The sequence below is a fragment of the Rhinopithecus roxellana genome, chromosome 5 (assembly GCF_007565055.1).
Source record: "Rhinopithecus roxellana isolate Shanxi Qingling chromosome 5, ASM756505v1, whole genome shotgun sequence".
NCBI lineage: Eukaryota > Metazoa > Chordata > Mammalia > Primates > Cercopithecidae > Rhinopithecus > Rhinopithecus roxellana.
Window position 1 is genome coordinate 105,595,797 of NC_044553.1, and position 27,540 is coordinate 105,623,336.

The 27,540-nt window shown below is 47.1% G+C and overlaps 1 protein-coding gene across 5 annotated transcripts; it reads left to right on the forward strand.

Moving 5' to 3' along the window:
* The first annotated feature begins 428 nt into the window (after positions 1 to 428).
* On the forward strand, positions 429 to 24,734 carry ZSCAN2 (zinc finger and SCAN domain containing 2). 5 transcript variants are annotated; one of them, XM_030931148.1, is made up of 3 exons: positions 429 to 578; positions 3,475 to 3,987; positions 6,827 to 7,123. In XM_030931148.1, the coding sequence occupies exons 2-3, from the start codon at positions 3,582 to 3,584 to the stop codon at positions 6,937 to 6,939; spliced, it is 519 nt and encodes a 172-aa protein (XP_030787008.1). In that variant the 5' UTR covers positions 429 to 578; positions 3,475 to 3,581; the 3' UTR covers positions 6,940 to 7,123. The 5 variants fall into 5 exon arrangements, with proteins under 5 accessions (XP_030787008.1, XP_030787006.1, XP_030787007.1 ...); XM_030931146.1 differs by lacking the exon at positions 6,827 to 7,123 and adding an exon at positions 21,934 to 24,734 and having other exon boundaries at positions 463 to 578; XM_030931147.1 differs by lacking the exon at positions 6,827 to 7,123 and adding an exon at positions 21,934 to 23,372 and having other exon boundaries at positions 464 to 631.
* Positions 24,735 to 27,540: the final 2,806 nt, after the last annotated feature.

Sequence of the window (27,540 nt, forward strand, 5' to 3'; positions counted from 1 at the left end):
TGTCTCGGGTTACAGCTCTGGCCAAAACAGGGGTTCTGACGGCCAGTCCGCGGATTTACATTTGAGTAAATACATGTTGAGAGCTTGGGTTTTCCCACTAGCTTTTATTTTCTTTTTGTCTTTTTTTTTTTTTTTTTTTGCCTTTGTCAACCTTTCTCCCCTTTTCATTGAGGGGGGATTTTTTTTTTGAGTCTTTATGATGTAGTAAGGATTTTTTTTTTAATTTTTTAAATTTTTTCCTGCCTCTGACCCGCGGGCACTGCCCAGGCTATCAGCCCCAAACCTTGCTGCGGAGACCGCGATCAGGTTAGCCTCCGGGCGGACTACATCTCCCACAATGCCTTGGGCCCAGCCTCCCTCCCGCCGCCTGGCTGGGTGTCGTCTTCACCAATAGAAAGGCAGAATTTCCAGGGCCGTTCTCAGGAGCCAATGAGCGAGGCGATGGGCGGGCCTCTCCCGTCCATTGTTCTCGGTGCCCCACGGGCTTGAGCCGGGGTGAATCCGGAGGGGCCGGGCCGAGTCCGGAGGCGCTTTTGCGCGCGAAGCAGCCGCTAGAGCAGGAACTGGTCTCCCGAGAGGTGAGCCGGAGAGGCAGGCCTGGAGCTGCGCGGACCCCGGGCAGTAGCCCGAGGTGAGGGAATAGCGGGCCTGGAGCCAGCTGCCGGCAGCTCTGCTGGGGGAGGGGCGTCGGGGTCGCGCTCAGTGTCCTGCGGGCCGTGCAGCCCAGAGCGCCGGCTCCGTTCCGCGAACTGTCCTGGAGGCGTCTCGCTGGCGGAGAGCTCCTTGCGTCTCCTACCGGGAAGCGCAGGCTTTGGACGGGAAGGGGCATTCGACGACATCCCGCGCAGCGTACACGTTTTACAGATGGGGAAACTGAGGTTCAGGGGGGGCGTGTCGTGCCCCGAGTCAGACGGCAAATTAGCTGACCGGGCACACTTTTCCCAGGCTCCCAAGTAGGAAGAGTTCTCTTATACCATATGTCAATGTTTCTTCTAGTCATTTGAGTAAATACACGTTGAGAGCTTGGGTTTTCCCACTAGCTTTTATTTTCTTTTTGTCCTTTTTTTTTTTTTTAGCCTTTGTCAACCTTTCTCCCCTTTTCGTTGAAGGGGGGTTGTTTTTTGAGTCTTGATGATGTAGTAAGGATTTTTTTAAAATTTTTTTATTTTTGAAGAGACTGGGTCTCACTCTGTTGCCCAGGTTGGTCATCAACTCCCGGCCTCAAGCCATCTTCCCTCCTCAGCCTCCCGAAGGGCTGGATTTACAGGCATGAGCTACAGCTCCTGGGCTAACAATAATTTTGTATTGCTTTTATAATGTTCATTTTAAGTCGTTTGCAATTCCACTGCTCTCAATATTTTGTAGCTGCCGTCCCGTTCTTTTTTCCTGTGAGTTCATTTATTTTTCATTTTATTTATTTATTTTTTTGAAACGGAGTCTCGCTCTGTCGCCCAGGCTGGAGTGCAGTGGCGCCATCTCGGCCCACTGTAAGCTCCGCCTCCCGGGTTCACGCCATTCTCCTGCCTCAGCCTCCCGAGTAGCTGGGATTACAGGCAAGCGCCACCACGCCCGGCTAATTTTGTGTTTTTAGTAGAGACGCGGTTTCTCCATGTTGGTCAGGCTGCTCTCGAACTCCCGACCTCAGGTGATCCACCCACCTCAACCTCCCAAAGTGCTGGGATTACAGGTGTGAGCCGCTGCGCCCGGCCGTGAGTTTATTTTTAAAGGGAATTCAGGACTTACTATGTCTATGGTTTTTCTGCCCTGCTGATTTTGTGTTTATCCATTATTTTCATATTAGAAGGATTATCTTAAATCATTAATGATTAATCTTTGTCAGTGTAATTTTTAAAATATTAAAAACATACAGCGTAATGCACAGATCTTAAATTTCATGTTTGCTGTTGTGCCGCCATTGCCAAATGAAGATATTGAAAATTTCCATCATCCCAGAAGGCTCCTTTGAGCCCCTTTCCTGTCATTACCACCCAAACGTAGCCATATATTATAGCACAGTTTCTTTTTTTTTTTCTTTTATTTATTTGTTTTTTTGAGACAGAGCCTTGCTCTTTTGCCCAGGCTGGAGTGCAGTGGCACGATCTCGGCTCACTGCAGCCTCCTCCTCCCAGGTTCAGGCAGTTCTCCTGCCTCAGCCTCCTGAGTAGCTAGGATTACAGGTGCCCACCACCATGCCTAGCTAATTTTTGTATTTTTGGTAGAGATAGGGTTTCACTATATTGGCCAGTCTGGGCTTGAACTCCTGACCTCAAGTGATCCGCCTGCCGAGGCCTCCCAAAGAGCTGGAATTACAGGCAACCATGCCCGGCCTATAGCAGTTTCTAATACATGCTACTATATGGATGTGTCATAGTTTATTAGCCATTCCCTGCTGCTGGATTTTTAAGGACTCAAATTTTTGGTTTTTTTTTAAGATAAAGTACTGAGGGACCGAGGCTGGATTGAAGAGTATGGGCATGTTTTAAACTTCATACTTAAAGTATGGCAATAATGCAGTTGAGATATTGCCTTTCTTCCAATGAAGCTCAAAGTGCTTTGACATCTGATCCATTGCTAATCCTTAAGATGCCCCCATAAAAACAGAAACATGAGTGTTATTATCTCTATTTATTAGGTGGTCACAGAGTTTGGTGACTAAGTTGTTTGTTAGGTCAAGGTCACACACACACTCCTGTGTTGCAGGAGGATGGCCCTGAGTCTGAGCCCTTTCCCCAGAGTGCTGGCAAGGGCAACCGCCAGGAAGAGGTGACCAGGGGACCACAGAGTGCACTCGGCCACCTCCGAGAGCTCTGTCGGCGCTGGCTGAGGCCAGAGGTACACACCAAGGAGCAAATGTTAACCATGCTACTAAAGGAAATTCAGGCTTGACTGCAAGTCAAGTCAAGGTCCAAGTCGTAACTGACTTGTGAGAGTCCTCAGTATTTCAGTCATGGGTTTTTCCTGGGGACTTTGCATTTCTGATACTCATTCTTTGGTGTTTTGGAAGGAACAATGCTGTATTTTTTGTGCTTGGGATACTTTTTTTGTTTTTGTTTTTGTTTTTGAGACGGAATCTCACTCTGTTGCCCGGGCTGTAGCGCAGTGGCGAGATCTGTGCTCACTGCAACCTCCACCTCCTGGGTTCAAGAGATTCTCCTGCCTCAACCTTCCAAGTAGCAGGCCCCCGCCATCACACCCGGCTAATTTTTGTATTTTTAATAGAGACGGAGTTTCGCTATATCTCAGGTGATCTGCCCACCTCGGCCTCCCAAAGTGCTGGGATTACAGGCGTGCGACACCGCCTTCTCTTACCACAGATGTTTTCAGGAATAAGCCATTTTTTCTTTAAGAGAAACAGGAAATGTCTGTTGGTTTGCATATGTAAGGACCACTTGGTGGTCTGACCTGGGCTTTTGTGAGTTAGATTGCTTTAAGACAGTCTACCTATAGATTATGGTTCTCTTTTTTGTTTCTCAGCAGACTACTTGTTGATATCTGAGGAGGGAAGTGTCTTACCTGAGAGCCTGGCTGGAGAAGACTGAGGTTCAAGGCTTGAAGCCTAAGTGATTGCCCCAGGACCGTGGATGATGGCTGCAGAGATCCCGAGAGTGACCACTCCGCTGAGCTCCTTGGTCCAGGTGCCTCAAGTGGAAGATAGACAGAAGGAGGAGGTCACCACCATGATCCTGGAGGATGACTCCTGGGTGCAGGAAGCTGTGTTGCAGGAGGATGGCCCTGAGTCTGACCCCTTTCCCCAGAGTGCTGGCAAGGGCAGCTCCCAGGAGGAGGTGACCAGGGGACCACAGGGTGCACTCAGCCGCCTCCGAGAGCTCTGTCGGCGCTGGCTGAGGCCAGAGGTACACACCAAGGAGCAGATGTTAACCATGCTACCAAAGGAAATTCAGGCTTGGCTGCAAGAGCATCGGCCTGAAAGCAGTGAGGAGGCAGCGGCCCTGGTGGAAGACTTGACCCAGACCCTTCGGGACAGTGGTGAGACTCAGAACCTCATAGGGAGAGGGCGGGAGCACCCTTCCAAGGTGGAGGAGTGCGTTGTGTCAGAGGAGGAGAAGGTGGTGTCCAAGACAGAGTGGGGGGCCAGCGCCATCCCTCTGCTCTGTCTGCAGGCAGTCAGCATGTTCATCAGCCTTTTAATGTCCTCACTGTGTGCAATGTCAGCTCCAGAACTGTGGTGTAGGAGGGGCTTAGAGCTACATTTGCATTGTAAGCACAGTTTTTACTTCTATGTTTATTTGGAGTGGTTGGGAAGGTGGTGGAAGTTACACGGGGAGGAGATGGTGACCCCTGGCACCTTCACTTGGTTGTACAAGAAACATCCAAATAGTTCTTGCAATTAGAGAAAACAATCTGATATTTTCAACTTTTTTTTTTTTTTTGAAACAGAGTCTCACTCTGTCGCCCAGGCCGGGGTGCAGTGGCACGATCTTGGCTTGCTGCAACCTCCGCCTTCTGGGTTCAAGCAGTTCTCCTGCCTCACCCTCTTGAGTAGCTGGAATTACAGGCACGCGCCACCATGCCTGGCTGAGTTTGTATTTTTAGTAGAGATGGGGTTTCACCATGTTAGCCAGACTGGTCTCAAATTCCTAACCTCATGATCCGCCCACCTTGGCCTCCTAAAGTGCTGGGATTACAGGCGTGAGCCACCCATGCTTAGCCTCAAAGTGATTATTTTTATGAAACCAAGAGAAATGACAAGTAAACCAGCTAATAACTAGGGACTTTCTGTGTAAAGTAATCGTAGGCTCTTAAAATCGTACTTCAAACTTGAGCTCTTTGCAATAGTTACTCTATTTTTTTCCGGTGTTACTAATAATTATTGGGATCCTGGCTTGCCATTTAACCACTCTGTCTCCCTCCTGGTTTTCCATTGTAAACTGGACTCACTTGATAACCAAATATTTACTTCAGATGTACCTGTGCCTTTAGGGCTGTCTCAGGGGTCATAGGATATGGCTGCCTTTGTGCTGATGAGAACTACGGAAGTTCAGAGAAGGGAGCATGGAGAGGAGAGGTCAAGTCAGAGAAGGCTTCCTGGAGGAGGTGACACCTAAGCAGGAGGTTGTAGAAGGGATTAGGGTGTGGCAGCTGAGAGGAGCTGTGCTGAGCAGAGGCTTGGAAGGGCGGAGCCAAGGTAGTTTATACCTTTGGGTAACAGCAGAACTGGCTGATGGGAGTGGCAAGTGTGTTTTTAGGAAGTAGTAGGAAGTAGAATTTGGGGGAAGGGTGAGTGAGGGCTTGGACTGAATGTCATTGGCCTTATCGGGTTCTTGAACTAAGGCCCCAGGGGGCATGGGAGGAAGTGGAGTTTGGCAACAGGATGTAGGTTTGATTAGGGTAGTGAGAGGCTAGGGGCAAGAGAGCAGTCAGGAAGCTCCCTTGTCATCGGGTGTGCAGTGATGGGGGTTGGCCCCAGATGGGGCACGTGTGAGAAAAAACTGATAGTCACCATGGCTAGCACTTCCCAAGCTCTTTCTGCAAGGCAGGACATATGCTTAGCATCTAATATGGAAAACTCATGTAATCTTCACCACCCTGGAAGATAAGCAGGATTATCATCACCAGAGATCCCTTAAGATCATATGCCTTTGTACCAGGCAGAACTAAGATTTGAACTTACATGTCTGAGGACATGGCCCATGTTTTTAAGCGCTGTCACATGTATGATTCTAAGAGACACTTCCTAGTGGGTGTTGGAAGTTGGGGATGCAGATGGAATTAAGACAGTGACTAACTCCAGAGCATCTGGCCTGGAGGATTCAGAGGACTGGAAAGAGAAGAGAAGGAAACTGAAGGGGTTTGGGGCAGACTATCACAACCTCCAGGGACTGGGAGAATGAGTAGAGCTGACCTGTGGAGAAAGGGACTGATGTCGAAGGTCTGCAGTGACTCAACCCTCCCCTGGGCAGCTTCATGTCTGTCTCACTAAGAATCCTGTGAGTGGCTGGTGTTGTCATTTCACAGATAGGAAAATGCAAGTTCAGGAAGCTCACAGAGCTTAAATGGTGGAGCCAGGATTCAAACCCAGACCTGTCTCTTTATGCATAGAGATCTCAGTTTTGCTTGAAGCAAAGTGCTTGATTTTCTTTGGCCCTGAAAAAAATAACTTTGAATTTTATTCCTCCTATTAAAATAAGCAAACCTGTCTTCCTATTTTACAGCTGTCTTTGCTTCCCTTCTGGTGGAGGTGACCAGTTTGTCATGAACTTTGGATCTGCAGTCAGATACTGCGGAGGAGAGAGTGGTAGAGGTCTGAGGAGAGGCCTCAGGTTGTTATTTGGTTGGGAAGGCACAGAGCAGAGGTTCAGGTCTCAGCAGGTGTCAGAGGCGATTACAACCCTTCCCATCCAGCTTGCGGCAGGGCCTCTGTGCCTTTCATCTTTCACTGGGCACCTGAGGTGGGAACCAATGGGGACCATCCCGGACTCATGAGTTTGTCTGTCCCCGACTTCTGCCTCTGAGATTGTCTTTGTTGGTCTTTGTTTAACAAATGCCCCTGCTTCCTCATGATTGCTCACAGGAGTCCCTGCATTTGTCTTCATCCCTTCTCAAACATTTACTCGACATAAGGCCGTGTGACCTCTATTCTGTTTGTCCTGCTTGGGACCTTTGGACACATTCACCCAGCACAGGACATTTCCAGGCCTGGTTAGTCAGTGGTGGTTTAATGTTTTTCTAACAGGAACCTCTGGGCACTCACAATTCAACTACCTTCTAATTCTAATGAAGATCAGACCTATGTTAATAGATTAAGAGGCAGAGCTTATGTCTCTCTGTGACTGTTTCCTGAGGATATTTTACTCTCTATACCCAGCCCTAATCCAGATGCGTGGAGTTTCTCACCTGAATTCTTGGAGCAGCTGCCAAACTGAACCCGTCTTTAGCTTCTGGCACTTCATCGCAACTCTTCCACTCCTACCAGAGTGATGGGGCACTCCTGCTTAAAAACCTTCCTGAGCTTCCCAGTATCTACCAAATCAAGCATGACCTCTGTGTTCTGCTTGGAATCCGTGACTCTGTGAGACCTGCCCAGACCCCTGCTGCAGCCTGCTCCCACCCCTGACCCTCCATGCTCTACCCCCACTCCATTCAGATCTTGCTCTTTCTTGAACACAGCCTGTGCTTTTTTTTTTTTTTTTTTTTTTTTTTGAGACAGGGTCTTGCTCCATCCCCCAGGCTGGAGTGCAGTAGTGCCATCTGAGCTCACCGCAACCTACGCCTCCTGGGTTCAAGTGATTCTCCTGCCTCAGCCTCCCGAGTAACTGGGATTACAGGTGCCCACTACCATGTCTGGCTAATTTTTGTGTTTTTAGTAGAGACGGGGTTTCACCACATTGGCCAGACTGGTCTTGAACTCCTGGCCTCAGGTGATCCACCCACCTCGGCTTCCCAAAGTGCTGGGATCACAGGCGTGAGCCACCGCGCCTGGCCCTTGCTCCTAGATTTTTGGCTTAGAATAGCCTTGTCCCATCTCTGTGTGATAAAATCCCAGTTGTTCTTTGAGTGCCAACCCATGGAGACCCTCTTCATTAAAGCTGTTTTTAAACCCTGTCCCTTTCCCTATCCCCAGTTCCACACACCTAGGAGCACCTCTGATCACCTCTGCTAGAAGTCATCTCCCCCAGAACATTCAGATTCTCTCTCTTGGCTTTGTATCATAGTTCACTTTGTTTTCTGTTTATATGAATATTTGTCTTATTTCTTCTAGGAACCTATAAAATCCTAGAAGACAAGGAACCTGTCTTTTTAAAATTTAATTTAATTTTATTTTTTGAGACATCGCTCATCACCCAGGCTGTAGTGCAGTGGCGTGATCTCTGCTCACTGCAAACTCCGCCTCCCAGGTTAAAGCCATTCTCCTGCCTCAGCCTGCTGAGTAGCTGGGACTATAGGTGCCTGCCACCATGCCCAGCTAATTTTTTGTATTTTTTTTTTTTTTTTTTAGTAGAGACGGGGTTTCACCGTGTTAGCCAGGGTGGTTTCGATCTCCTGACCTCGTGATCCGCCCGCCTGGGCCTTCCAAAGTGCTGGGATTACAGGCGTGAGACACCGCACCCAGCCAGAACCTGTCTTTTTCCTTTCTCTTTAATTCCCCCTCTTCCCTCTCTTCCACCCTACTTCCTCTTCCTTTCCCTCTCCCTTCAATATCATGAACCTCTGAGCCCCACCCTAGAACTCCTGAATCAGACACTTTGAGGGTGGCCGGGCCCGATGGCTCATGGCTGTAATCCCATGTCTTTGTGAGGCCGAGGTGGGTGGATCACTCAAGGCCAGGAGTTTGAGACCAGCCTGGCCAACAAAGTGAAGCGCCATCTCTACTAAAAATACAAAAAAAAATCAGCCAGGTGGTGGCGTTTGCCTGTAATCCCAGCTACTTGGGAGGCTGAGGCAGGAGGATCGCTTGAACCTGGGAGGTGGAGGTTGTAGTGAGCTGAGATGGCGCCATTGCACTCCAGCCTGGGTGACAGCAAGATTCTGTTTCAAAACAAAAAAAAAAGGAAACTTTAAGGGCGATGCCCAGCACCCCTCTAAGTAATCCCGATTCAAACTCCAGTTTGAGAACCTCTGCCCAAGACCTCTGGTTCTCAAACTCAGCCGCACATTAGAATTACCTGGGGGCCTGGAGCCTACTCCAGGGATTCTAATTTTCCGATTTAATTGGTAATGGGTATGGCCTGGGCAAGGGAGTTTTGAAAGTGCCCCATGTGATTCTATTATGCAGCAAAGTGTAAAGACCACTGCCATAGAGCTTTGTTCCTTAGAGGGTGGTCAGTGGGCCAGCAGCATCAGCTCACCTGGGAGTTTGTTAGACATAAGGACTGTCAATCTCACCTAGCCCCGCTGAAGCAAATTTGCATTTGACATGATCTCCAGGTGATTCCTATGCTCTTTGAAGTTTGAAAAGCATTAATGACCCAGGAGAGGAATAGAGGTTAACTTCAAGCCTTCTCTTGTCCCAACAGTTGAGTGAAAGAGTCACAGCTGACCTCTCCAGCCATCCTCAGCATCATCTGGCTTTCAGCCATCAGAGGCAACAGGTGATTTGTTTCGAGCTTGCTGCCCCAGCGAAATGCTCCCTTAATGACCACAAATGAACACACACATTCATTTGTCTCAGCCAGAAAGGGAGTGGAGAGTGTTAGAGCTTATGTCTTTCTAAAGCTACAATTCTTAGTTTCAAAACAAAATTACTTTAATATATGTATGAGAGAGACAAAGTCTTACTCTGTCAACCCAGGCTGGAGTACACTGGTGTGATCATAGCTCACTATAACCTTGAACTCTTGGCCTCAAGTGATACTCCTATTTCAGCCACCCAAAGCACTGCGATTACAGGAATGAGCCACTGTGCTCAGCCCAAAAATTACTTTTAATTTACTCAAATATTTGAAAAGTATACCAGACAGAACTCTTAGGGAGAAGTAACGTTATAACTATGAAATGTTTGGCATTCATTTATTTCACCAGATAGCAGTCCATTGGTGTTTTTATCAGCAGTTAGTCTTTCAAGCAGCCAGAGTTCAGGGGGAACAATGCTCCCAGTCCCTCAGGGACGCTCAGGTTTCCGCTGGGCTTGCCAGGGCAGTGCTCTAATGCGGAGAGCCCCATTGAGAGTGGAGCTAGGCATACCCTATGTCGGAACCACTTCTCTCTTTTAGACCAGTGGCTGAGACACAGGGGAAGGTCACAGGCAGGAAGGGGCTGGAGAAGAATTTTGAGCCAAACACAAACCAAAGCACCAAAGATTGTGACCAGTTTATTTCGTTGTTATAAATAAATTACAGCAAATTCAGGTCCATCCCCTATTGACATGAGTCTTCCCCATGTTCATGCTGGTATGCTCTCTGGTGGGGGAGAGAAAGAGGAGGCCTGTGGCCAGGCAAGGACATGCAGGGCTCTGTAAATGGCCATGGGAATTTGTGCTTTGCATGTGATGCCAGAGCACACGTGGCAAGTGCAAGAAATACAAGGACCATTGGATTAGATCGAGCTACGGTGGCAGCTTTTGTCCAGTGACAGATAAGGGGAGATTTCCTGTGGCCCTTCAGAAACTGTTCCCGTGAATGATTTTTGGACAGTGGTCAAATCATTTTGAAAAAACTAAAATTGGATACCTACTTTGCAGCTTACAAAGAAATAGATCCCTGCTTTACAAGTTACACAAAAATAGATCCCGGATGGATTATAGATCTGTACTAGACAGGATCTGAAATGACATGTAAGAGAATATTTTTGTAATCTTAGCATGCGGGAAGGACTTCCATGTTTGTTTGACAGGAACCTCTAGGCACTCACAATTCAAGTATGAAGTGTGAATAAGCAATACAGAAATACAGAAATCATCAAAGCTGGATTAGAGAAGTCTTTTTTTTTTTCTTTTTGAAATGGAATCTCACCCTGTCACCTAGGCTGGAGTGCAGTAGCGCCATCTCGGCTCACTGCAAGCTCCGCCTCCCGGGTTCAAGTGATTCTCCTGCCTCAGCCTCCCGAGTAGCTGGGACTACAGACGCCCACCACCTCTCCTGGATAATTTTTGTATTTTTAGTGGAGATGGGGTTTCACCATGTTGGTCATGCTTGTCTTGATCTCTTGAACTCAGGGGATCAGCCCGCCTCTGCCTCCCATAGTGCAGGGATTACAGGAGTGAGCCACTGCACCCAGCCAAAACAGAAGTGTTTCATATAAAAGATGATACTGTGAATCAAGTTAAAAGACAGCATACACATTAGGAGGAAATATTTGCATCCAACTCTGTAACATAGCAAATCATGAGTCAAAATCCTTGCTCTACAAGAGCCTCTGCAAATTCTTAAGTCAACCGAGTAGAATAAAAGGTAAAAGATGTAAAGAAGCCATTTAGAAATGAAGAATTAAGAATTATGAAAATATGTTCTAGCCGGGCACAGTGGCTCACACCTGTTATCCCAGCACTTTGGGAGGCCAAGGCAGGTGGATCACCTGAGGTCAGGAGTTCAAGACTAGCCTGATGATCATGGTGAAACCCCATCGCTACTAAAAATACAAAAATTAGCTGGGCGTGGTGGCATGTGCCTGTAGTCCCAGTTACTCAGGAGGCTGAGGCAGAGAATCTGTTGACGTGGGAGGCGGAGGTTGCAGTGAGCAGAGATCATACCACTGTACTCCATCCTGGGCAACACAGTGAGACTCTGCCTCAAAAAAAAAAAAAAAAAAAAAAAAGTTGGGGTCTCACTCTGTTGCTTAATCTGGTCTTAAATTCCTGGCCTCTGCCCCGGCCTCCCAAAGTGCTGGGATCACAAGCATGAGCCAACAGGTTTAACCCATGTATTATATTTTATTATTTTAACCATTTTTAGAATACAGGTCAGTAGTGTTAAGTACATTCACATTGTTGTGCAATCATCACTGGTATCCATCTATAGAACTTTTTCCTCTCAAGTTGAAACTCTGTGTCCATTAAACAATAATTCTCCTTTCCCCCCTCCCCCAACCCCTGACAACGACTATTCCACTTTCTCTGTGATTTTGATGACTCTAGATACCGCGTATAAGAGGTTTGTTTTTTTGTGTCTGGCTTTTTTCACCTAGTATAATGTCCTCAAGGTTGAGGCCAACCCATGTTGGAGCATGGGTCAGAATTTCATTCCTTTTCAAAGCTGAGTAATATTTCACTGTATGTATATACTGTATTTATTAACCTGTTGATGGACATTTGGGTTGTTTCCACCTTTTGGCTGTTGTGAATAATTCCTGAACATGATACACAAATATCTGTTCTAGTCTGGGCTATCAGTTTTGGGGGGTTATATACCTAGAATTAAAATTGCTGGATTAGGCCAGGTATGGTAGCTCACGCCTGTAATCCCAGCACTTTGGGAGGCCAAGGTGCAGGGATCACCTGAGGTCAGGAGTTCGAGACCCGCCTAGCCAACATGGTGAAACCCTGTCTACTAAAATCACAAAAATTAGGCGGGCTTGGTAGGAGGTGCCTGTAATCCCAGCTACTGCAGAGGCTGAGGGAGGAGAATCGCTTGAACCTGGGGAGGCAGAGGTTGCAGTGAGCCAAGATCGTGCCACTGCACTCCAGCCTGGGTGACAAAGTGAGATCTTGTCTCAAAAAAAATTAAAAAAGAAAGCAAGACTGTTCTTACTTATATCCTTAATGCCTAACTGATTTCTGAGTTTTGGAAGGCTGAGGTAGGAGGTGAGAGGATCGCTTGAGCCTGGGAGTTCAAGGCAAGCCTGGGTGACGTAGTGAGACCCCATCTCTTAAGAAAAATTTAGCCAGGTGCAGTGGCTCACGCCTGTAATCCCAACACTTTGGGAGGCAGAGGTGGGCAGATCACGAGGTCAGGAGTTCAAGACCAGCCTGGCCAACATGGCGAAACCCCGTCTCTACTAAAAATACAAAAAAAAAATTACCCAGGCTTGTGGTGGTGTCCACCTGTAATCCTAGCTACTGGGGAGGCTAAGTTAGGAGAATCGCTTGAACCCAGGAGACAGAGATCACGCCACTGCACTCCAGCCTGGGCGGCAGAGCAAGACTCCGTCTCCAAAAAAAAAAAAAAAAAAATTTTTTTTTGAATTAGCCAGGCATGGTGGCACACACCTATAGTCCCAACTACTTGGGGGCTGAGGTGGGAGGATCACTTGAGCCTGGGAGGTCAAGACTTAAGTGAGCCAAGATCCCACCACTGCACTCCAACCTGGGAAACAGTAAGATACTGTCTCAAAAAACAACAACAGGCCAGTTGTGGTGGCTTATACTGTCATCCCAGCACTTTGGGAGACTGAGGCGGGCAGATCACCTGAGGTCAGGAGTTCAACACCAACCTGGCCAACACGGTGAAACCCCATCTCTACTAAAGATACAAAAATTAGCTGGGGGTGATGGCCGGTACCTGTAATCCCAGCTACTCAGGAGGCCGAGGCAGGAGAATCGCTTGAACCTGGGAGGCGGAGGTTGCTAAGATCGTGCCACTGCACTCCAGCCTAGGTGACAGAGCGATACTCTGTCTCAAAAAACACAAAACAAAACAGAAAACAACAACAAAAAAGTGGATGTCTGGGCCATCCAGCCTCTTACTCACAAGCCTGCTTCCTCAGAAGCCGCCTCCCTGCATCTCGTCATATCCACAGAATGTGCTCCTCTTGGCATCCTGGAGTAGCCAAAGCCATTTCTACCAGTAAAAAAATTTTTTTTTTAATTCCCAGCTGCCACCACCTCCTCTCATCTCCATTCACAACATGGTAAGAATATCATTTTTGTATCTGACCAAAACCAGTTTCTGAGTTTTCATTTTCTTAATTGGCCACCAATAAATAAAGGAGGGACTCGCCTGCCCTTGAATGTGCTCTGCTGTGTGCTCTGCATCTCATAGGGGCCAGCCTTTCTCAGGGAGCCTGGAGGGGGCCAGGGATCCCTTATTCTTCCCAGCTCAGTGACTTTTTCCCATTTTGGAGGCCCTTGTCAGGCAGATCACCTGAAGGGCCACTCTTTTCTGTCCTGTAAAATGGCTCCTGTGTCTCTCTGTTCTCAGAGGGCAACTTGTGAAGAACTGCCAACCCTCCTTTGGTCTTTGCTGGATAGCAGTAGTCTTTGTAAAGATAGGACTCATCTTTGAGCAGTCCAGTGAAGGGGTTATTGGGCCTGGATTCTACTTAGAGTGACCTCTGTAGTGAGGTTTATCATATTTATGTTATACAGCAGCATAGAAACGACATTCTAAGGGCCAGGCGCGGTGGCTCATGCCTGTAATCCGAGCACTTTCGGAGGCCGAGGCAGGTAGATCACGAGGTCAGGAGATTGAGACTATCCTGGCTAACACAGTGAAGCCCCGTCTCTACTAAAAATACAAAAAATTAGCTGGACTTGGTGGCGGGCGCCTGTAGTCCCAGCTACTCGGGAGGCTGAGGCAGGAGAATGGCGTGAACCCGGGAGGCAGAGCTTGCAGTGAGCCGAGACTGTGCTGCTGTACTCCAGCTTGGGCGACAGAGTGAGACTCCATCTCAAAAAAAAAAAAAAGTAATGACATTCTAACCAAAATTGGGGTTGGGAGGAATAAGGTGGTTTTATAGGATATGTTCTTTGATTGTCTTGCTTGTAATACCTGGGAGTTCAAAGACTTGACATTTAAAACAAGATAGCCCCACATACTAAGTATCACACTTAAAGGCTGCCAGATTTTAAAGAAATTTTTTCATATGTTCATCTGATAGCTTGATGCTGCTATTTGGGTTTTTTGTTTTTTGTTTTAACATTTAAGTCTTAGATCCATTTGGAATTTGTCCATTTCTGGGTCCAGCTTGAATTTTTCCATTTGAATTCAATTTTTCCGGTTTTCCCTAACTAGTTCTTCTAGCATCATTTATTGTATGTTGTATATTTTCTCCATGGATTTAAGAGGCCAACTGTATTGTATGCTAAATTTTCTTAGTCATTATACAGATTCTCTTTTCTGTTCTCCTGTCCTGTCTATTCATGTGCCACTTGTATTAAATTCTGAATTTACGTATCTATTGAATCTATTTCTGGAGCTTTTATTTTGTTTATTTGGTCTGATTGTTTATTAATGTTTTAATTATTGAGATTTCATAATGTTTTTGTTTTTGTTTTTGAGATGGAGTCTCGCTCTATTGCCCAGGCTGGAATGCAGTGGCACGATGTCAGCTCACTGCAACCTCTGCCTCCAGGGTTCAAGCGATTCTTCTGCCTCAGCCTCCCAAATAGGTGCCATTACAGGCGCCTACCACCACACCAGCTAATTTTTATATTGGGTTTCACCGTGTTGGCCAGGGTAGTCTAGAACTCCTGACCTCAGGTGATTCACGCGCCTCAGCTTCTGAAAGTGCTGGAATTACAGGCGTGAGGCACTCCACCCAGCAGAGATTTCATAATGTTTTAACATCTGACAGAGATAATCCCTCTCCCCTCCAATTTTAGTCAATAATCTTATCTTTTTTTTTTTTTTTTTGAGATAGAGTCTCACTCTGTCACCCAGGCTGGAGTGCAGTGGCACAGTCTCTGCTCACTGCAACCTCCACCTCCTGGGTTCAACGATTCAACAATTCTCCTGCCTTAGCCTCCCAGGTTGCTGGGATTACAGGCGTGTGCCACCACGCCCAGCTCATTTTTGTATTTTTAGTAGAGATAGGATTTCACCATGATGTTGGCCGGGCTGGTCTCAAACTCCTGACCTTGTGATCTGCCCGTCTTTGCCTCCCAAAGTGCTGAGATTACAGGTGTGAGCCACTGCTCCTGGCCTCTTTTTTTTTTTTTCTTTTTCCAGAGACAGAGTCTCACTCTGTCACCCAGGCTGGAGTGCAGTGGCATGATCATAGCTTACTATAACTTCAAACTCCTGGCCTCAAGCAATCCTCCCACCTCAGGCTCCTGAGTAGCTGGGACTACAGGCATGTGCCAGCACACCCAGCTAATTTTGTTATTTTTTGTAGAGATGAAATCTTGCTATGTTGCTCAGGCTGGTCTTGAACTCCTGGCCTCAAGCAGTCCTCTCACCTCAGCCACCCAAAGTGGCAATAATCTTACCTTTCTTAATGTTTATTTTTGCAAACCTCTACTTCAGCTGCATGCTTTACCAACTTTAAATGTGAATTATTTGAATTCCCAGGTTATTACAGATGAGGCAATCAACGAACATATCCTATAAACCACCTTATTTCTCCCAACCCCAGTTTTGGTTAGAATGTCATTTCTACACTGCCGTATAACATTTACAAGCTCTGTAATCACCCTAATTGCCATGGTAGTTTTAGTCTTCATTCTAAAGTTAAATTCGTTAGGTGTTCACCCCCCTAACAGTACATGAATTTGTGTGTGTTCAAAGCTATTTGCCTATAGGTTTATACTTGAAGGACAGTTTTGTTGAATATAGAGAAATCTTTTTTTTTTTTTTCCTGAGATAGAGTTGCCCAGGCTGGAGTGCAGTGGTGTGATCTCAGCTCACTACAGCCTCCGCCTCCTGGGTTCAAGCAATTCTCCTGCCTCAGCCTCTCGAGTTGCTGGGATTACAGGCACGTGCCACCACACCCAGCCTGAATATAGAGAAATCTGAAACCAGCTGATTTTCTTTCACCTTGTAAGTGATTTGATCCTTTTGCTGTTGTCCACCAGTCTCACTGTTAGCCACCCCGGGTTAGTTTTTTTGGCCCATGGTATAGCTTTCAGAGGTTCTTATATCCTTATAGGTTATATCTTTAAATATTAGTCCTTTTTTTTTTTTTTTTTTGAGATGGAGTCTCGCTTTGTTGCCCAGGCTGGAGTGCAGTGGTGCGATCTCAGCTCACTGCAACCTCCGCCTCCCGGGTTCAAGTGATTCTCCTGCCTCAGCCTCCTGGGTAGCTGGGACTACAAGCGTCTGCCACCACACCCAGCCATTTTTTGAATTTTTTTTTGTAGAGACGGGGTTTCACCATATTGGCCAGGCTGGTCGCAAACTCCTGACCTTGTGATCCGCCCGCCTCGGCCTCCCAAAGTCCTGGGATTACAGGCGTGAGCCACCACGCCTGGCCTTTAAGTATTAGTTCTATTGAGTTTTCTTTTTTGAGAACTCCAGTTGTTTACTGATTCTCCTTTTGCCTAACTTCTCTTTCTATCTTTTTGTTTAAGATAGGGTCTCACTGTGTCACCTAGGCTGGAGTCCAGTGGTGCAAACATGGCTCACTGCAGCCTCTGCCTCCTGGCCTCAAGCAATAGTCCTGCCTTGGCCTCTTAAGTAGCTGGGTCTACAAGTATGTGCAGCCACACCTGGCTAACTTTTGTATTTTTTGTAGAGATGGGGTTTTGCCATGTTTCCCAAGCTGTCCCAAACTGTTGGGCTCCAGCAATCCACCTGTCTTGGCCTCCCAAAGTGCTGGGATTACAGACCTGAGCCAACAGGTCCAGCCCTCTATCATTCTTTTTAATCCTTTTAACCTATTCCTTTGTTTCCATTTCCTGTCATTGCTTTCTCATTTTGGTCCTCTTTTTCCCATTCTCTGCTTTCCAAGATGCCTATTCCCATTGTGCTCCTTTTCCTGTTGTCTTCATTTCTCTGGGTGATTTTCCCTCCTTTCCTGAGTTCTTCTAGTGTACATTTCATGTCTTTCTGTTATCTCACCATCCCTTCTTCAAGCTCTACTCTGTGATATTCCTTTATAAAGGCAGTTGCCTCATTTAATTATTTTTATGGATGGAAATGATCACTTTTCTCAGTAATAGTAATTCCTCGGGCCAGGCGCGGTGGCTCAAGCCTGTAATCCCAACACTTTGGGAGGCCGAGTCAGTTGGATCACTTGAGGTCAGGAGTTTGAGACCAGCCTGGCCAACATGGCAAAATTCCATCTCGATTAAAAATACAAAAACAATGAGCTGGGGGCGGGGGGGTGGTGGTGTGCACCTGTAATTCCAGCTACTCAGGAGGCTGAGTCAGGAGAATCGCTTGAACCCGGGAGGCAGAGGTTGCAGTGAGCTGAGATTGTGCCACTGCACTCCAGCCTGTGTGACAGAGTGAGACTTCATCTCAAAAAACAATAAATAAATACATACATACATACATACATACATACATACATACATACATACTGTGGATTAATGTGTGTGGGTCAAAGGCTCTTTCCTTCTCTGCTTTCCAGAAACAGCTTCCTGCATACATGGCTGCCCTGTGTGATTCTGGTTGCAGCCTCACCTCCTTTGCCTCTCTGAACCAAAGAAGCCAGCCCTATTTACCCCAGTTCCCAAACACAGAAAGTGATTTTCTGCCTGAGCTTTCTGAAATCTGCTGCCTCTCACCCCAGGGCTTTCCATGCTTATTCATTGCACTTCCTTCCTCATTGCTTCTACCCAGTCTGCTGTTTTGGGAAGCCCTGACATGTATTTTGGTGTCTGCAAATTTTATCTTCTGATCTCACTGAAAATAAAATTGGAGTTTTACTTGTTTTTCCTTGTTGCTTCTGAGATCATTCGAGAGCTCACCGGTTCTGATTTTAAAACAGCAAAAACAGCCTTATTAGCTAATGTTACCTATTCAATTACTAAAATCACCCAAAAAAATGTTTTTGGGCATGTTAGTTTGCTAAAAATAAATCAGGGCCTTGGCCTGCAGGTTCTTCTAGAGGAGAGATGATAGCAGGGCTCTATGCTCAAAACTTGCCAAAAAACTGTCTTCCGGCCAGACATGGTGGCTCACACCTGTAATCCTAGCACTCTGGGAGGCCGAGGCGGATGAATCACCTGAGGTTGGGAGTTCAAGACCTGCCTGACCAACATGGAGAAACCCTGTCTCTACTAAAAATACAAAATTAGCCAGGCGTGATGGCACATGCCTGTAATCCCAGCTACTTGGGAGGCTGAAGCAGGAGAATCGCTTGAACGAGGGAAGCAGAGGTTGCAGTGAGCCAAGATCGCACCCCTGCACTCCAGCCTGGGCAACAAGAGCAAAACTCTGTCTCAAAAAAAACCCAAAAAACAAAAAACAAAACAAAAATAACAAAACTGTCTTCCATGACCAGGCGCAATGGCTCGCACCTATAATCCCAGCACTTTGGGAGGTCCAGGCGGGCGGATCACTTGAGGTCAGGAGTTTGAGACCAGCCTGGCCAACATGGTGAAACCCCATCTCTACTGAAAATACAAAAATTAGCCAGAAACAATGTGTTGGGATGTGCCTGGAGTCCCAGCTACACTACTCTGGAGACTGAGGCAGGAGAATTGCTTGAACCTAGGAGACGGAGCTTGCACTGAGCCAGGATTGCACCACTGCACTCCAGCCTGGGTGACCACGTGAGACTCCATCTCAGAAAAAAAAAAAAAACTGTCTTGCAAGAAGTTGAGGAAGCACAGAATTCCTGTTCCTGCCAAGTCACAGTATACCTTGTGCCCTTTGTGCCTGTATCTGTCCTCTAGTGATATGAGGGGTGTGGCTGGAGGGCAATTCTATGAACCCACAGATTAGCAGCAGCATGTGTGTCAGTGTAAGCTTGGAGTGTTTTCAATTTTAAATGTGATCTTATGGCCAGGCGTGGTGGCTCATGCCTGTCATCCCAGCACTTTGGGAGGCCAAAGCAGGAGGATCACTTAAGCCCAGCAGTCTGAGACTATCCTGGGCAACATAGCAAAACCCCATCTCCACAAAAATACAAAAAAATTTAGCTGGGTGTGGTGGCATACACCTGTGTAATCCCAGCTACCTGCGAGGCTAAGGTGGGAGGGTCACCTGAGCCCAGGAAGTCAAAGCTACAGTGAGCTGCGATCTCGCCAGTGTACTACCGCCTCAGTGACAGACTGAGACCTTGTCTCAAAAAAATAAAAAATAAAAATAAATGTGATCTTAAATTGACTGAAGGCAAGAGTGGAGTCCAGGTCCTGCCTGAGAGGGGCATGTCCAGTTTTATCATGTTTGTATGTGAGGGTTTACATTAACTTACAGAAAATTAATTGAGCATCTAACCTTAAATAAAGTTTATTAGTTTTAATAATAGAAATGTCACTAAGAGTTCGAGTGCAATGGCTCACGCCTGTAATCCCAGCCCTTTAGGAGGCCCAGGCAGGCAGATCACCTGAGGTCATGAGTTCGAGACCAGCCTGGCCAACATAGTGAAACCCCCATCTCTACTAAAAATACAAAATTAGCCAGGCATGGTGGCAGGCGCCTATAGTCCCAGCTACTCTGGAGGCTGAGGCAGGAGAATCGCTTGAATCCAGGAGGCTGAGGTTGCAGTGAGCTGAGATCTCGCCGTTGCAGTCCAGGCTGGGTGACGAAGTGAGACTCTGTCTCAAAAAACAGAAAAAAAGTGCAGCTTTTTTTAGGATTAAGGTCAAGAGGGAAATTTCCTCCTCAGGCTCATCAAGAGGACATTGTATGGTATAAACAATGTCATCAATAACTTCCTGGCAGGATTAATGTTCTCGACAGCCATTAATTTCTTTTCTTTTTTTTTTTTTTTGAGATGGAGTCTTGGCTCTGTTGCCCAGGCTGGAGTGCAGTGGCGTGGTCTCGGCTCACCAAAACATCTGCCTCCCAGGTTCTAGCAATTCTCCTGCCTCAGCCTCCCAAGTAGCTGGGATTATAGGTGCCCGCCACCATGCTCAGCTAATTTTTTTGTATTTTTAGTAGAGATAGGGTTTCACCATGTTGGTCAGGCTGGTCTCAGACTCCTGACCTCAGATAATCCACCCACCTTGGCCTCCCAAAGTGCTGGGATTACAGGCGTGAGCCACCATGCCTGGCGACAGCCATTAATTTCTAATGACATTTCTTAGAGTGTCAGCCAGGGCTATGAAGCCAACACACTGTTCAGTAAACATGGTTCTGCCGGGGGTCAGAACAGTGTGATCCAGGCTCAGCTCTCTGGCCTCATCCTCGGGTAGATTTTACAGTCCCTCATCTAAGGAAGGGGCTGTATTCTAGCAGTCCTCCCTATTGATTTCTTTTACTCAAATATTTGGGCAGTGGAAGGTTTAACAAGTTCCCAGAAAATATTTTGTATTACCAATTAAAGATCTGTTCATAAGCTCCCACTGCAGACAAATTTGAGGGCTCTTTTAACAATCCAGTTGGCTGGGCGCGGTGGCTCAAGCCTGTAATCCCAGCACTCTGGGAGGCCGAGACGGGCGGATCACGAGGTCAGGAGATCGAGATCATCCTGGCAAACACAGTGAAACCCCGTCACTACTAAAAAATACAAAAAACTAGCCGGGTGAGGTGGCGGGCGCCTGTAGTCCCAGCCACTCGGGAGGCTGAGGCAGGAGAATGGCGTGAACCTGGGAGGCGGAGCTTGCAGTGAGCTGAGATCTGGCCACTGCACTCCAGCCTGGGCGACAGAGCGAGACTCCGTCTCAAAAAAAAAAAAAAAACAATCCAGTTAACTTGTTTCTAGTCATTGGTATACACACCTATGGTCCTGATTGCAGTGGCTCTGTCATCTTTCCTGCGTCTTAAATACAAAGTAATGAGGTCATAAACACCAGGTACATGTTATACAAGAAATTATTATGTAAGCTCCTTTTGAAAGGAGACTGAGCTTTAGGGAAATGTCTGTGGTACCAATAAAAAGCTCATTGATTCACTCATTACATTGAATCAAGCACCAGGCATTATGGTGAGTATCGGGGTAATTGGGTAGGTACCCTGTTGATGTCCTTTAAAATTCCCACCTGATCTCATTTTCAGATGAAGACATGGGACATGGAACCCAAATCTTTAAGGCTTTGAAATTCTGGGTGATTGCCACAAAGATTATGAGGCCTGACAACCAGTCAGAATGAAATAAGCCTGTTTTTTTTTTTTTTCCCTTCAACTTTTAAGTTCAGGGGTACGTGTGCAGGATGTGCAGGTTTGCTACAAAGGTAAATGCGTGCCATGGTGGTTTGCTGCACAGATCATCCCACCACCTAGGTATTAAGCCCAGCATCCATTAGCTGTTCTTCCTGATACTCTCCCTCCCCCTCCCCCACAGGCCCCAGTGTGTGTTATTCCCCTCCATGTACTCATGTGTTCTCTTCATTCAGCTCCTACTTATAAGAGAGAACATGCAGTGTTTGGTTTTCTGTTCCTGTGTTAGTTTGCTGAGGATAATGGCTTCCAATCCATTCATGTCCCTGCAAAAGACATAATCTCATTCCTTTTTATGGCTACATAGTATTCCATAGTGTATATGTACTACATTTTCTTCATCCAGTGTATCATTGATGGGCATTTGGGTTGATTCTATGTCTTTGCTATTGTGAATAGTGCAGCATTGAACATATATGTGCATGTGTCTTTATAACAGAATAATTTATATTCCTTTGGGTATATTAAACCTGATTATTAAAGGCTTTGAGGATTTCCTAGCCTCTTTGTGTTCACTGGAAGTTTAATTTTTATAAATTTCCCCCTTAGTTTCCTTTTGTCATCATGACGGAGTTGAGTAGACATTGTATGTTTTTCTTCATTGTTTCAGATTTTGAGATACAGAGTGAAAATGGGGAGAACTGTAATCAAGACATGTTTGAGAATGAATCACGTGAGATATTCTCTGAAATGCCTGAAGGTGAAAGTGCTCAGCACTCCGATGGCGAAAGTGACTTTGAGAGAGATGCTGGTGTCCAGAGGCCCCAGGGACACACCCCAGGCGAGGACCACGGGGAGGTGCTCTCTCAGGACAGGGAAGTTGGCCAGCTCATAGGCCTGCAGGGCACCTACTTGGGGGAGAAGCCCTACGAATGTCCCCAGTGTGGGAAGACCTTCAGCCGGAAATCCCACCTCATCACACACGAGAGGACCCACACAGGAGAGAAATACTACAAATGTGATGAATGTGGAAAAAGCTTTAGTGATGGTTCAAACTTTAGTAGACACCAAACCACTCACACTGGGGAGAAGCCCTACAAATGCAGAGACTGTGGGAAGAGCTTTAGCCGGAGTGCCAACCTTATAACCCACCAGAGGATCCACACGGGGGAGAAGCCCTTCCAGTGTGCCGAGTGTGGCAAGAGCTTCAGCAGGAGTCCCAACCTCATTGCACATCAGCGCACCCACACGGGAGAGAAACCCTACTCGTGCCCTGAGTGTGGAAAGAGCTTTGGCAACCGATCCAGCCTTAACACGCATCAGGGGATCCACACTGGAGAAAAGCCCTACGAATGTAAAGAATGCGGCGAAAGCTTTAGTTACAACTCCAACCTAATCAGACACCAGAGAATCCACACAGGAGAGAAACCCTATAAATGTACTGACTGTGGGCAGAGGTTCAGCCAGAGCTCAGCCCTCATCACCCACCGGAGAACCCACACAGGAGAGAAACCCTACCAGTGCAGTGAGTGTGGGAAAAGCTTCAGCCGCAGCTCCAACCTGGCCACGCACCGGAGAACCCACATGGTGGAGAAGCCCTATAAATGTGGGGTGTGCGGGAAGAGCTTCAGCCAGAGCTCCAGTCTGATCGCACACCAGGGTATGCACACAGGGGAGAAACCCTACGAGTGCCTGACATGTGGGGAGAGCTTCAGCTGGAGCTCCAACCTCCTCAAGCACCAGAGGATCCACACGGGAGAGAAGCCCTACAAATGCAGCGAGTGTGGGAAATGCTTCAGCCAGCGCTCCCAGCTCGTAGTGCACCAACGGACCCACACAGGCGAGAAGCCCTACAAATGCCTCATGTGTGGCAAGAGCTTCAGCCGGGGCTCCATTCTGGTCATGCACCAGAGAGCCCATTTGGGAGACAAGCCCTACAGGTGCCCCGAGTGTGGGAAAGGCTTTAGTTGGAACTCGGTCCTCATTATACATCAGCGAATCCACACTGGGGAGAAGCCCTACAAATGCCCCTCCTGTGGCAAAGGCTTCAGCAACAGCTCTAACTTTATCACACATCAGAGAACTCACATGAAAGAGAAACTTTATTGAAGTGGCAAACAGCAAAAGTGAGGGACTGGCCTGGAGTGGGAGTTGCCGCACTGCCCCAGCAGTGATTCCCTTTCAAACAGCCGTGCTTCCTAAACATTCTATGGGGTTTTGCCAGAATCTTCCCCTTGCTCATCCTCATTTCCAGGACACTGTCATTTTAGTGGTCTGAGTCAAGTCCCATATACATTCAAGAACAGGGCAAAGGAGTGGAAGGTCTGGAAAGTTGGGTCTTTTTCCCTTACATTGGGTGACTTGATTGGCTCCTCTCTCGTGATTCCTCTGTGCCTCAGTTTCCTCTTTGGTAAAATGGGGTGGAAATGTTTCTCCATGTGGAATGGAAGACAGCATGGCCCACAACGTGGGCTAAGTCCTCAGAGAAATACTGGAAATCTTTGGTGTGGTTCTGGTTGTTTCGTTGTTTTGCTGCCACATTGTTGGGCTAAGGTGCCTTCACCCCAAGCTATTAGTGTTCCAGAGCTCCCTGCCCATGCTAGAATCTGCTCTTCTGGCTTTGGTGCCTTGGGCTTTGATTTCAGGTCACAATGGAGGGGCTTCTCCAGTTCTGAGTCACCCACATGAAGATAAAGCCCCTTTCTGTTTCCAGAGTGTCAGGAGCACAGAAACTTGAGGAAGTACAGCCTGGAGCCAGTGTCCCAGTGTCCTTTCCATTGGAAAGAGTTGGCCAGGGCCTGCAGGAAAGGGGTAAACTGAGGACATTTCAGTGCTTGATTTTGTCTCTGCCTACTGTCCTGTGGTAGGTAGGTCAGCTACCATGGGAACACATTTGTTCTTGTGGGGTTTTATCCTGGAGAGTAGTGGTCTGAGAGTCCCAGCTGCCATCCCATGGTGGATGGTAACTTCTGTCTCATCAAGAGTAAAACAGTCCTGCACGCAGCAGGGTGGGTTTGTGCCTTTGGCCCAACAGATACATAGCCCCATAATTCTGAATTATTCTATGCACTTGTTTCCCTCTTCTTTTATTTTTTATTTGATATATGCAGACCTAGAATCCTGTCAGATAGCTTTTGTATACTAATAACATTATTTTTAAAGAAGTGCTAACTTTGAGGACCTATCTGTTCCCTGGAGATTTTTGGGCTTGAATCTGGAGTTTGTCCTACAGGTGTCCCCCTTGATCTTGGGATGCTACCAGGGCTTTGTTCTCGGGATCCTCGCACCTGGAGAGAGTGAAGATGGGCATGATGGCAGGTGAAGGGGTTTGCTGTGAAGTTAGAGGAGATAAAGCGTTTCCAGGAAATGAGAAACTGCCTCCTCCTACACATGGGCCCATGCTCAGAATGGGCTTAGTTCTTACAGGATGGATGCTCAGTATTCCCTAATAAAGTAGAGTTCCATTCTTTTCCTGAGTCTGTCTTTTACTATGTTAAAAACCTGAACTAGGCCGGGTGCGGTGGCTCACACCGGTAATCCCAACACTTTGGGAGGCCGAGGTGAGTGGATCACGAGGTCAGGAGATCAAGACCATCCTGGCTAACACAGTGAAACCCCATCTCTACTAAAAATACAAAAAAATAGCTGGGCGTGGTGGCAGGCGCCTGTAGTCCCAGCTACTTGGCTGAGGTAGGAGAATGGCATGAACCTGGGAGGCGGAGCTTGCAGTGAGCCGAGATCACACCACTACACTCCAGGCCGGGCGACAGAGCGCGACTCTGTCTGAAAAACAAAAACTAGAACAAAGACAAACCTGAACTGTTAGCAAACTCACCCCTCACTTCCCCACCCCACTTGCCTCCTGCCCCAGGCTGAGAGTGCCCCAGGCCTACATGGAGTAAAAGTCCGTTGCTTGGAGGAGTACACCTTTGGGTGAACCTAGACTTGCATGTTCTTGACCAGGGCACACACCTTCCCACTACCTTTTGCAAACCCTGCTTGGAATCTGTCCTCCAAGACTTGGAGCCGTGGCTTTGCTAAGGATCCAGATGACATCCTGAGGAGGCCATTGGCAGTCATCTCTGTCCAAAATCCACTTAGACGTGAGGAGGAAGTTCTAGGCAGTGATGTTTGTTAAACAAAACCAAAAGAAAAGAAAAATCAAGTAGGCTGTGAAAGCCCCATCATTAGTACCATTCCTTCACTAACTTCGCCAGCAGTTATTGAGGACTTAGGTACCATTGCTGTACTAGGTGCTAGGGAGAGGTTGTGAAGTCCCATCATTTGTCCAATAGAAGGAAGATTCTCATCTGGGAAAATACAGGAGCCTCCCTAGCAGTAAGGGAGAACAGATGGGATGGTTTCCCACCTGACATTAAGTTCTGGAGTTTGATTAGTAAAAGGAACTTGGGTTGTAGAAGATATTGGATCTTTTTTTAAGTCTCAAGAGTTTATATTAAGCTTTTTGAAACTTTTTTTTAAAACTCCTCCTTACCTAGTAGAAACACAAAATATTCTAGGAAAAAAAAAAAGGAAACCAGATTAGCTGGAATTGCAGAATTAAGCTGGAATCAGGTCATTGATGGGAAAATGATAAATTAACAGTTCACAAAAGGTTGAGAGTTGTCTGAGGTTGTTGCTTTGCAAATTAAAAGTAAATAAAGATTGTGAGCCCATTACTTCAGGTCCTGCCACGTCTCCATGGGTCCACAGAGGCAAAGGGGGCAGGATACAGTAGCCTTTGTGTAGCTGTGTGTTGGGTGGAAGGATGTGTCTTTGCCCCTAAAACATTTCAAGAAGTCCAATCGTTTTGGGAGCTCTACCTCTGTCACATCTTTGCTTGCAACTCAATTACACCTATGTCTCTGTAACAGGATATTTCTCCTTAAGGGTACATGTCTTTAGAGATCTAGCTTTTGTCATTGGTCTGTTTCTAAAATCATGGTAGCGGCCTTGGGACTATTAAAAATTGACAATAAAGCCAGGTGCCATGGTGTGCACCTAAAATCTCAGCTACTCGGAAGGCTAAGCCAGGAGGATCATTTGAGTCTGGGAGTTAGGGAGACACACCTCAAAAGTCTACAATAAGACTGGGTGCAGTGGCTTGTGCCTGTAATCCCAACACTTTGGGAGGCTGAGGCAGGTGGATCACTTGAGGTCAGGAGCTGGAGACCAGCCTGGCCAACATGGCAAAACCCCATCTCTACTAAAAATACAAAAATTAGACGTGGTGGTGGGCGCCTGTAGTCCCAGCTACTCGGGAGGCTAAGGCAGGAGAATCGCTTGAACCCAGGTGGTGGAGGTTGTAGTGTGCCGAGATCATGCCCCACTGCACTCCAGCCTGGGTGACAGAGCAAGACTCCATCTCAAAAAAAAAAAAAAAAAAAAAAGTCCACAATAAATGGTAAAAAGAGCTGGGCACAGTGGCTCACACTTGCAATCCCAACACTTTGGGAGGCCGAGGTGGGTGGATTGCCTGAGCTCAGGAGTTTGAGACCTCCCAGGGCAACATGGCAAAACCATGTCTCTACAAAAAATACAAAAAGTAGCTGGGCATAGTCGCGGGCGCCTGTAGTTCCAGCTACTTGGGAGGCTGAGGCAGGAGAATTGCTTGAACCCGGGAGGCAGAGGTTGCAGTGAGCCAAGGTCGCCCCACTGCACTCCAACCTGGGTGACAGAGCAAGACTCTGTCTTCAAAAGGAAAAAGAGAAAAAAAACAAAAAACAAACAAAAAAAGCAAAAGATAACCAAAAACACAATCGCTTCACCCTCAGTGTCGCCCTCAGGAGTCACCTCAGCAAGTCTTTTACCTGACTTTGGTCACTTCCTTTTCCCAGTCCCCACAATGGCTGTGTACCCTTCGGCCATTCTCAGAATGTCAGCTCCCAGGCTTAGCTCACATCTGAGAACCTTCAACCCATCAGGTGTGAACTCCCTCTGTTTCCCACCTCCAGGCTAACAAACCTCTCTGCGCTCCCTCAGTCCTCACCCCCACCCTCAGCCTGGAGCTGTGCTTTCAGCTTCATAGTAACCTCCACCCGGAGCTTCCCCTCCACTACTCCAGTATCAGGACCTTGCCCCATCAGCTTTTTCCTGTCTTGATTTCAAGTCTCTCTCTTGGGTTCTTCCTGCCACCTATTCACCCACTGAAGTTGTTCCTGGAATCTCAAACTCAGCATGTCCCCTGACTGCCTCTTCTTGCCTTTCCTCTTTGTGAGTAGCACTGCCACCCATCCTGCCTCACCCAATCCCCAAACCTGGGATCATCCAAGACGCC